Source organism: Pipistrellus kuhlii, unplaced genomic scaffold (assembly GCF_014108245.1).
Source record: "Pipistrellus kuhlii isolate mPipKuh1 unplaced genomic scaffold, mPipKuh1.p scaffold_m20_p_1, whole genome shotgun sequence".
Lineage (NCBI taxonomy): Eukaryota > Metazoa > Chordata > Mammalia > Chiroptera > Vespertilionidae > Pipistrellus > Pipistrellus kuhlii.
The window spans coordinates 67,966,536-67,977,811 of NW_023425404.1; the positions used below are offsets into that span (position 1 = coordinate 67,966,536).

Consider the following 11,276-nt stretch of genomic DNA (forward strand, 5'->3'; position numbering starts at 1 on the left):
AACTTCTTCCAGGAAAACTGCGGCCCCGCTTAGTGTGTTTCCAGCCGGAGAGAAGATACTCCTTACAATTAGGGACCATTCTCTGGGATTCTGGGGTGTAGCCTCTCCGGCTAAAGGGAAGGTGGGCAGCCTGGGCAGCGGGCTGAGCTCGCGGTGGGGGTGGCGGCGGCCTCCGGGGCCGCGGAGGCAGGAGCCGGGAAGCCCCCGCGAGCTCGGCGCCCTCCGCTCAGAGAGGGCGCGCAGCAGCCGCCCGCTGGCCCCGCAGGCCCTCTCCAAGGAGCTGCTTTCTCAGCGCTTCCATTTCCTCGCGGCCTCATCTATCTTATCTAACAAGTTCAAGCTCCAGGAGAAAAGAAAAGGGTGAGAATAAAAGGAAACCCCTTCACTGTGGTGATTAATCGTTCACAGGCACGGAAGCCCAACTTGCCGATCCTGCTTTCTTCTCCAAGGTTACTTTCTCTCCTGCGCGCCACAAAGCCAGAGGGAGATGCACTGGTAAACAAGAATCTATCTGGATTGCTTCTTAAATAAGAGTGACCCCCACCCCCACTGCTTTTGTTGTAGATTCTGGAATGGAGGATTCGGACTGTTTTGTTTTCACATAATAACGGTAACTGGTTCCTCACGCCATGCCCAACCAAGCTTATCCTGGCCGCTCCTCTGCTCCCTGCCTGCCATTCCTTCCCAAGGGCAGGAGAGAAATGGGGGTATAACTGCTCTCCCCTACTGGGTTCAAAGCCCCTTATATGTAATTGAATATTCGAATTGACTTCACCTGCCCGCATCCCCCCCCCCAATCTATTAACTCTGATGTGTGCTTTATACAAATAATAAGCTTAAAACCTTTAACTGGTCTCTAATTTTTTTTTCTCGTGTTCGCCGTGGCAGATGACCTCTTCGCCTCAAATTATTGATCTGTGAGCATGCTTCCGGTATGATGTGCAAACACGAGACATCTCGGCTGAAAAGGTAACTTTAACGGTGAAAAATCCGGAAATGAAATCTAAGAGCAAGTCCTCCAGCATGATTGCGCTCTGCAGGCGCCGGCGACAAAGGAGCGGGCCAGCGCGCACGGCTGTGCGGTGCGCGGGGAGGAGCGAGGACCCCTGGGCGCTCCTTGCCGGAACCGCTGCGGTTTCAGCCTCCCGGGGTGAACCGAGGAGACAGGGGATCACGACCTTTTGGCAAAAGATGCTCTCACGGATATTCCACTGCTTCGATTTGGAGGGGAGAGGGGAAGACCTCCAGGAGAAGCACTTCCAGAGTTAGGAGGCAGGTGGGTGTGAGATAAACACAAGCAAGACTGGCTGGTTGTTTTGTTCCCCCAGGATTTTAGAAAGGAAGCAAATGTATTTGGTTAATAAATAGTTTACTTTCTCTCATATGACTTTCTTCAAGCAAAGAGAGCCATTGGGATGAATGGTTCTCTGCGTGCCTGCTGATCTGCTCACCCCATGCAGTTTTCTTCCTTCTCATTCCTTCACAGACCATCGGAGAGCGAGAGCATTTTCTAAAATTTACTGATGGATCCGCTATGTGGGCTGTTCAGTGTTCCAGATGGACCTTTAAGAATTGAGAAGGTTGCTGGCTCGGAGCTGGCTGCCATTGTCACACTGGTCCATCTTCCCGCACTACACAGGAGTTGGGGACTTTTTGGTAGGGTGTTTAAAAATAGGGGAGGCTCAATTCCCCACCTTCTCCGAACAGTGCAATAACACTTCCCAAGGTAGATTATTCAAGCTCCTATGGGAAATCAAACTGTAGCTCCAACTAATTATGGAGAACAGTGATGGGGTAGTTGGAAGCTCGGCATTTTGAAGCCTGTAAGCTTTTCTCTCAACCTGACATATATTTAAAAGTAACTTTTCCCTTCTTCTGGTGTGTCACTGATGGGAAATCCAAGGTAGCATTGTCTTGTGTGCTGATTTTTGCCAAGTCTCACTTTCTCTTTTACAGATACACTGGAGGATTAAAACTAAGGACCTGAGCCCTAACCGCCTTCTTTCTCCTCCAAATCTCTGTCTTTTGCTTTGGCGTTTCCTGACCATGGGGAAGAAGCTGCACCTTTTCCTTGGGCAACCAGAGGGGAAAAAGGAATTAGCCTTCTAGTGCGTGATTGTCCTAAAGGTGTGGAGCCCTTTCTCCAAATTGAATGGGGTGAAGAAATGAAACAGGCTTGCCCTCACATAATCAGGGTCTCAACTTTTTCCACAAATTGTCCACCCTTGAAGGTCCCAAGTATACTGGCAAATAACCCAATATTCAAGAAATAAGTAAAAGGGTGGTGGGGATGTTATATTTACAAAATAAATGTGCAGAGTAGTCTGAGAGACTTTTCTAAAGTCCTTTGGCCCTGGGTTGGTCATATTCCATCGTGGATCTGTCTGCACCTGTCTCTCTGTGGAGAAATATTGGGAGAAGATTCTCCCCACTGTGTTTTGTTGCAGGTCTCAGGACCACTCCTTTCCATGATTATGTGCTTGCCTTCAGAGAGTGTGGGACCTCTGGCAGAGTTAAGGAAACCTGCCTGGAGAGTCCTAGTCCTAGGGTCTCTATCGAGTTTTCTTTTTTTCTTCCTTCTTTCCTTCCTTCCTTCCTTCCTTCCTTCCTTCCTTCTTCCTTCCTTTCCTTCCTTCCTTCCTTCCTTCCTTCCTTCCTTCCTTCCTTTCTTTCTTTCTTTCTTTCTTTCTTTCTTTCTTTCTTTCTTTCTTTCTTTCTTTCTTTCTTTCCCTTCCTTCCTTCCTTCCTTTCCTTCCTTCCTTCCTATTTTTGAAACCTTGGACTTACTTGCTTCCAAAGTGGTTCCCTAGCTGATATAAGTTAAACATTTCGACTCTCAAATAGGAGGCTCTCCCTTATTATTTTTTTTCCTCGAGGTTCTCAAGGAAAATTGCCATTGCCACAATGTTATGATGGAAGGATGCTGAAATGACAGGCCTAGTAGACGCTTGTCTTAATCACTGGCTTCTTAATTTAGTTTTAGTGCTGTGTGTGTGTGAGAGAGAGAGCACTATATATATATATATATATATATATATATATATATATATATATATATATATGCGCGCGCCCCCGGGGATGTTGAGGGTGCGCGCATGCAGAAAGCAGCCGCCTGACAACCTGCAGCTCCCTAATGAGTGATGAGGCAGGGTTGCTGCAGAAAAGTAACACTTCCCTGGTGTGAAGACCTCTTACTGAGAAGTTTAGTTCACTACTGTTCTCGCAAACCTAATCTTATAACCTGTAACCAAAACCCACAGAACAAGGATACAACACGCTAAAGAGTAATTTATAATCACTAAACGTTAGCACCATTGCCTGCTGTTAGGAAGGGATTACAGAGAACTTGGCTCAAATGGGGGCAACCTTTCTTGTTACAGGATCTCTGAAATACCTGGATGCCTCTGCATGGGCTCCACTCCCTCCGAAACGTCATGGGGTCAGACACTCTGAGCATCTGCAGGAAGAGGGCCTTAGCTGGAGCTGGGCGCTGGGCACCCCCTCAGGGAGACCCTATCCAAGGAGCTAGGTGCAGGGTGAGTTTTAGGTAGGAAGGACTTGCCCTCCTTTATCAAGCAGGTAACAAGGAAAAAGGAAGGGAAGCGCGGAAAGCTGAAAATAGGCCCTAAGGAAGACAATGCATCACCGCCAAAGATGAAAAGAAATGCCCTGCTCCCTCCCGGGATGCAATAGGCTGTGGGGCCTTGGTTATTCATTACAACCAGAAAGGGAATAATCCAACGCATTTCCCAAGCAATTCTTCCATTGGAACCGCTCACTGAGTCTGTCCTTCTTTTTGGTGGGGGTGGGGGTGGTGTGGGGGAGTGGTAGCCAGAGAAGAAGTTCACCACTATATATACCAGAAAATTATATTTGCTCTGACTCACACTTTGATGCGTTAACAATGTGCATTTGTAGATGTATATGTGTGAGCTCAAAATTAAGCTGCTGATGAAAAAATATTAGAATGATATAGAATTTCAGATCTGAGACCACTAGGTGCCCTTTGTCTTTTGACAACAATCACGGTCCCAGACTGAGTGAGGCGGAAATACAAAGTCAGGGCTTCATGTGCTTAGGAAAGAAGCCCAAAGTAGACATGGACAGTCCTTCAAACCCAGTTTGCACCCAAACTGTTCAGTAAGATAGACAAATCTTCATCTAGGGACTTTCAACTTCCAAAATACTCTGTCCAAGAACCCCGTCCCCCTTCAGTTCATCTAGTAGCAGCTCTAAAAAGAAGCCATTGCTGAGACAAATGTGGGCTGCTGGGTAAACAGTGCATGTTTTGTTCAACAAGCCTACCCCCACACCTATATATGGCACTCTATCCCGCTACAAAGCCCAATTAAAATTATTAACAGGAATTCAAGCTCACTTCACCCAAAATTGCAAATGACCTTTTTCATTAGGGAGCCCAGATCTTTAATATGATCATAGTAAACTATAGTCTATTTATTCCTACACAAATATCCTATTTTGGAAGACTTGCATTCATGCAATCCTTAAAATAATATAACACATTCTTAATATGCATATAAAACATTTTTCTAATCAATATAAGCTCCTGACACATAAAATCAGATTATTACAGCTCTCATTAGCAGACTCCAGTTTTTGCTGTTTGAAAGTAAACAGAAGAAAAACTTATTTCCACCTGCTAAAATTTCATGCAGGGTTACAAAAACAATGCACACTCAGCTTTGACCTAAGAAATACCTTCAAACATTAAAAATTCATCAGTCAGGGCTGGTGGTGTATTCAAGGAATGCTCCTCCACTTTGCTGCTGAGCTTGGATTTGAATAAAATGCCCAATGTTAACAAACAATACCCACGTTTGGCACTTTGTGTATTAAATTGATCAAACAGATTTTAGGAAGCACAATGCACAATTTGTACAGACCTGATTGAGTTAATATAATATCAGCAAATTTTACATCGAAATGATTCTGTTTCTTTTCTTTGTGTTTAAAACCAGCACAGATTACAAATTTTAATGATCTGAAAATGTTTGGTATACAAAATCATGCTTATTTCAGTATTAGCAAAAACACAAGAAATTTTTCAACACAAACACCCAGCTGTGTCTATTTTAAAAGCAGTTCAATGACAGCTTGCACTTATGAGCATGCAATCAGCTAATTTCGCTTTTTTTTTCTTCTGTGTTAATCAACACTTTCCTTCCTGCATATCAGAGTACAAATAGTATAGTTACTCCACATCAGTAAATGTTTACGTAACCTGTCCTTTCCCAAGAATCCGGTTACACCGAATCATTTCACGCTAGACCGACTACGAAAACGTACCGGGCGTCCACCTCAGAGGGAGCCCTTGTGTGCCATTATAAGTGGTGCTGGGAAGGGGGGCTGTGGGAGGGGGAGAGAAACGGGGAGTAGGTGGAAGAATGGAGAGAGGGAGAGAAATGGAGGAGAAGGGTGGGGGAGTGAGGAGAGAGGGAGGTGGGAGAGGGGAGGAGGGAGGAAAGGCAGTTGAAGAAAAGTAGGAATAACAAGCCAGAGGAGGGGAGAAGAGTGGGAGGAGGAAAAGCGAGCAGGAAAAGGAGGGCCCAGGGATCTCTCCAGCCTGGTCCAAAAGGCCCATTAGCTCACCGGGCTCCTCCCGTAGGAAATCTGAGCTTAGAAGTCAATGTTGGGGGCCTTGTCACTATCAACGTTGGTAGCTGAAACCCTTGGATTTCCCCTCACGTGTAAATATAGTTGGTTTTAAAGTAAGAAAATACGTAGACATTGGGGTTGGGGGGAAATACATACTTAAGGTGGAAGGATAGTGAAGGTTAGTCCAATGTCCAAAGGTCCCTTATGGCATTCCTAATAGAAGCATATTTAAAAATCACCAATTTTGTAATTATTTGCTTTTCTCTTCAGAGTTTATTCTCTCAGAATTTCAAGGTGAGGGTGGGGTGCGAAGAGTGGAAACTCCCTATCATCCTGATTATTCGTTAATTGCATTCTTTATATTAGAATTGAAATTTAACACTACATCCTTTTATTCTTCCTTCGTTTTCTTCAATACCACATCTGCCAGTTGACTTGAGTTCATCGAAGTGAAGAAATGTCTACATTTTATGGTTATTTACCTTACAGAGGAGGAAAAAGGGTGCTTTTCATTTATATTTCTCCTCCATCTCCCTCTTCTCTCCGCCTAGATCCTCTGTAAGAGTGGTGTGTTTCGTGCCCATGTGGGATGAAACAGCCTTTGATCAGTGTGCTCTGAACCGAATTCCAATCCCTGGGAAATGCTGGGCCTTAGCCCTGCCCCTGGCCACGGGATCCCTTTAAAGCCCCCGAATCACAAGCTCCCCTCTCACTCCAGCCTCAGCCGCACCTCCCCGTCCCAGCGCCCCAGAAGCTGGGGTTGCGGGGTGCGCGTTCCCCATGCTCCTAGGAGCCTTCCAGCAGCATTAGGGGGGGGGGGGGGGGGGAAGGAGGACTGCTTTGGTGTGCGGTTGTTCCAGGATTAAGGCTCGCCCAGATTAGAAGCATGTCAGAGACGGAAAGAAAGGAGTGAAAATAGGAAGGCTTAAAAAAAAAAAAAAAAAAAACCCGGAGAGAAATAAGACGCCCATCCCTATTTTCCCTCCAATGTCAACAAGCAGAATGAACACACTCCCGGGGTGATCGCTGCGCCTGCTCGCTCCCAGTTCGGATTGGAAGCGGCGGAGACGCGGAGCGGCGCGGAGAACCCGCGAGTCACCGGCGCGGGAGCGACGTCCGGAGAAGGACTGAGGGGAAGGAAGAGACGCATCGACATGGCAGGTGTTACCTGGTTTATTTCGAGATCGGTACAGTTTTCTCTCTGAACATCCCTCATCGGAAGGCCCTCCTGGGCGCCCACCACTGCGCCGCCCCCGCCCGCCGCAGCCGTGAGCCCCGGGCCGGGCTCCCCGGCGGCGCTCGACCCCAGCCCCGCGCTCGCCGCCGCCGGGGCCCAGCAACCAAGTAAGTAACCCGGCTTCGCCCGGCGCCGGCCCCTTCCTCCGCCTCAGCCCCGTCCCAACCCTCCCGGGCCAACCCCCGTAAGGTGCGGGGCCCCCTCCCCGCGCCGGGGCGGGTCTCTCCGCCCCCGCCACCCACACCCTCCCGGGTGGCACCTCCAGGGCACCCCGTCCTGAGGGCGCGGGAGGCCTGGGCGGCCCGGGCCCGGCGGGGAAGGGAGCGCCCAGCAGCGCCTCTCCTCCGGCGCCTCCATTTCCTGCCCTCGCCGCACGGCCTCTCCCCGCACGCCCCCGCTCCTCTCCGCCGCCGCCCCCGCTATTAAACATAAAACCGGATACAAACTTTAATCAATAAGGACAAATACTGACGCTCCAGCCAAAGTGACCCAAAGCACTGAGGAGGGAGGCGGAACGTGAGACAGTTGCCCTAAGAGGGGACTCCGGCGGGGCGCGGGGGGCGCGCGGAGGGGCCGCGGCGCAGCGTGCTCCCGCCGGCGTATCCCTGCGCCGCTCCGCGAGGCCGGGGCCCGGCGAGCGGGGGAGGCGGGGCCCCGGATGGGGGCGGGCGCCGGTGGGCGGGGCGTGGGTGGGTGGGCCCGGGCCCGCTGATTGGTCGACGGCTGGAGAGACGCTCCCGCACGCCGCCGGCTCTGATTGGCCCAGCGGTAGGAAAGGTTAAACCAAAAATTTTTTTACAGCCCTAGTGTGCGCCCGGAGCTCGGGAAATTAATTGTGGCGATAGCCGCCTCGATCGCCGTCTCCCCGGCTCGCCGCGGCCGCTCCGGGACGCGCCCGCCCGCCGCCCGGCTCTCCCCCCCTGCGGGCTGCTGCTGCTGCTGCTGTGACTGCTGCTGGTCGAGGAGGAGGAGGAGGAGGAGGAAGCAGCAGGGGGGGGGGGAGCGGGGGGTGGGGGGGGACCTAGAAGTAGAGTTGGAAGCGAGGGAGCTTCACCCCCGGGGCGGTGGTGGTTTCTTTTTTCTCTTTTTTCCTTTTCCTTTTTTTTTTTTTTCTTCCTTCTAATTCCTGAGGGGTGGCTGCTGCCGGTGCTACATGACTTGCCAGCGCCGGAGCCTGCGGTCCAACTGCGCTGCCGCCGCCGGAGCGCTCGGTGCCGCCGCCGCCCGCGCCGCCCGCGCCCCGCTCCACACCCACCGGTCGCCGCCGCCCGCCGCGCCGCTGCCCCGCTCCCGCTCCCGCTCCCGCGCCGCCGCCGCCGCCGCCGCCCCTCGACGACCGGGTGATGCTGGACATGGGAGATAGGAAAGAGGTGAAAATGATCCCCAAGTCCTCGTTCAGCATCAACAGCCTGGTGCCGGAGGCGGTCCAGAACGACAACCACCACGCGAGCCACGGCCCCCACAACAGCCACCACCCCCAGCACCACCACCACCACCACCACCACCATCACCACCACCCGCCGCCCCAGGCGCCGCCGCCGCCGCCGCCGCCGCAGCAGCAGCAGCCCCCGCCGCCCCAGGCGCCGCAGCCCCCCCAGGCGCGGGCCGGCCCGGGGCCCGACGAGGACAAGGGCCCGCAGCCGCTGCTGCTCCCGCCGCCGCCGCCCGCCGCCGCCGCCGCCCTGGACGGCGCCAAAGCGGACGGCGGCCTGGGCGGCAAGGGCGAGGCGGGCGGCGGCGGGCCCGGGGAGCTGGCGGCCGCGGTCGGGCCGGACGAGAAGGAGAAGGGCGCGGGCGGCGGCGCGGGGGAGGACAAGAAGGGGGCGGGCGAGGGCGGCAAGGACGGGGAGGGGGGCAAGGAGGGCGACAAGAAGAACGGCAAGTACGAGAAGCCGCCCTTCAGCTACAACGCGCTCATCATGATGGCCATCCGCCAGAGCCCCGAGAAGCGGCTCACGCTCAACGGCATCTACGAGTTCATCATGAAGAACTTCCCCTACTACCGGGAGAACAAGCAGGGCTGGCAGAACTCCATCCGCCACAACCTGTCCCTCAACAAGTGCTTCGTGAAGGTGCCGCGCCACTACGACGACCCGGGCAAGGGCAACTACTGGATGCTGGACCCGTCGAGCGACGACGTGTTCATCGGCGGCACCACGGGCAAGCTGCGCCGCCGCTCCACCACGTCGCGGGCCAAGCTGGCCTTCAAGCGCGGCGCGCGCCTCGCCTCCACCGGCCTCACCTTCATGGACCGCGCCGGCTCCCTCTACTGGCCCATGTCGCCCTTCCTGTCGCTGCACCACCCGCGCGCCGGCGGCACGCTGGGCTACAACGGCGCCGCGTCGGCCTACCCGAGCCACCCGATGCCCTACAGCTCGGTGCTGACGCAGAACTCGCTGGGCAACAACCACTCCTTCTCCACGGCCAACGGCCTGAGCGTGGACCGGCTGGTCAACGGCGAGATCCCCTACGCCACGCACCACCTCACGGCCGCCGCCGCGCTCGCCGCCTCCGTGCCCTGCGGCCTGTCGGTGCCCTGCTCCGGGACCTACTCGCTCAACCCCTGCTCCGTCAACCTGCTGGCGGGCCAGACCAGTTACTTCTTCCCCCACGTCCCGCACCCGTCCATGAGCTCCTCGCAGAGCGCGGGCGCGTCCATGGGCGCGCGCGCCGCGTCCGCGTCCACGTCGCCGCAGGCGCCCTCCACGCTGCCCTGCGAGTCCTTGAGACCCTCTCTGCCCAGCTTCACGACGGGACTGTCCGGGGGACTGTCTGATTATTTCACACACCAGAACCAGGGCTCTTCCTCCAACCCTCTAATACATTAACCTCCCTGGGACCAGACTGTAAGTGAACGTTTTACACACATTTGCATTGTAAATGATAATTAAAAAAAAAATAAGTCCAGGTATTTTTTATTAAGCCGCCCCCCTTCCCTCCCTTCTTCCCTCCCCCCCCCCCCAGCCATTTCTGTACGTTTGTTCAGTCTTTAGGGTTGTTTATTCTTCTAACAAGGTGTGGAGTGTCAGCGAGGTGCAATGTGGGGAGAATACGTTGTAGAATATAAAGTCTGGGAGTCAAAATTATAGTAGCACGTGTATCTAAATAGTGACTGCTTTTGCCATTTCATTCAAACCCGACAAGTCTGAAGAGCCGCCAGATTTCCATGTGTGCAGTATTATAAGTTATCATGGATCTAAATGGTGGCCGCAGACCTTGAGAACAACCTAAATTATGGGGAGAGTTTTTTTTTTTTAAATGTTAAACTGTAATTTGTATTTAAGAAGCATTCGTAGTAAAGGTGCCCAAGAGATTATTTTGGCCGTTTATTGTTTTGTCCTTTTCTTTTAAAAAACTTTTTTTTCTTTTGTTTACTTTTAGACCAAAGATTGGGTTCTAGAAAATGCACTTGGTATACTAAGTATTAAAAAAAAATGAAAGTTGTTTCAGTTGGCAGCACTGCCCATTCAAATGAATTGGAAGGGGACAAAATTAACGATTGCCTTCAGTTTGTGTTGTGTATATTTTGATGTATGTGGTCACTAACAGGTCACTTTTATTTTTTCTAAATGTAGTGAAATGTTAATACCTATTGTACTTATAGGTAAACCTTGCAAATATGTAACCTGTGTTGCGCAAATGCCGCAAAATTTGAGTGATTGTTAATGTTGTCTTAAAATTTGATTGTGATACTGTGGTCATATGCCCGTGTTTGTCACTTACAAAAATGTTTACTATGAACACACAGAAATAAAAAAATAGGCTAAATTCATATATAACTTGATACTTTTGTCTCTTTTATTAAGTAGAGCTGAGTTCTAGAGAATTCAAAGGCTTTTTTAGCCAAGTAAAATGTAAACGCTCCTTTCATTTGAACTGAGACTTTAAATGAAAAGAGTATTTTTTTTCCATTATGGAATCAAATTTTACAAAGGAGCAGGCTATTTAATAAACACTAGCTTTAAACAAAGTATAGGCTTTTCAGCTGATATTTTAAAGTTTCTGTAGATGTACTCAAAAAGAGATAATTTACTGTGCATAGTTATTTACCCTGTGTTTATTTTCAAATCAGGCAATAGAATGCTTTTTATATATTTTGTTTCAGGTATCTTGTTTATACCACTTGGCAAACTATAAATAAATGTATGTGGTTAGATCGAAGTGAATATAATGCTCACAATATGTAATATATATAGACACACAGAGCCCTTCAGTTCAGGTAAAATTTGCACTATGAATGCTGCAAATATTTTTGTTTAAATATTTGTATTTATACTAAGCCAGCATTTATTTTGGTCGTTGTTTACTCACGATGAAAGAGTTCTAATAAAGATGTGCTGAAGTTGCAATATAGATTTTGCTGAAGTGCTCACCTGTTGTACTGACTTGCAGACCAATGTTTATATTTTATTTTTAAATTATA

General features: G+C 50.8%; 1 protein-coding gene and 1 long non-coding RNA gene across 2 annotated transcripts; both read left to right on the forward strand.

Moving 5' to 3' along the window:
* Nucleotides 1-636: 636 nt before the first annotated feature.
* Nucleotides 637-2,323, forward strand: LOC123651970. Its single transcript, XR_006741017.1, has 2 exons — nucleotides 637-969; nucleotides 1,957-2,323. It is a non-coding gene; the product is annotated as an uncharacterized LOC123651970 (long non-coding RNA).
* Nucleotides 2,324-7,846: 5,523 nt separating this feature from the next.
* On the forward strand, nucleotides 7,847-11,223 carry FOXG1 (forkhead box G1). The gene has a single exon (XM_036450738.2). The coding sequence runs from the start codon at nucleotides 8,197-8,199 to the stop codon at nucleotides 9,679-9,681; it is 1,485 nt and encodes a 494-aa protein (XP_036306631.1). The 5' UTR covers nucleotides 7,847-8,196; the 3' UTR covers nucleotides 9,682-11,223.
* Nucleotides 11,224-11,276: the final 53 nt, after the last annotated feature.

Excerpts from the sequence above, each read along its gene's own strand:
- FOXG1 (XM_036450738.2), top strand. The coding sequence starts at position 8,197 with ATGCTGGACATGGGAGATAGGAAAGAGGTGAAAATGATCCCCAAGTCC.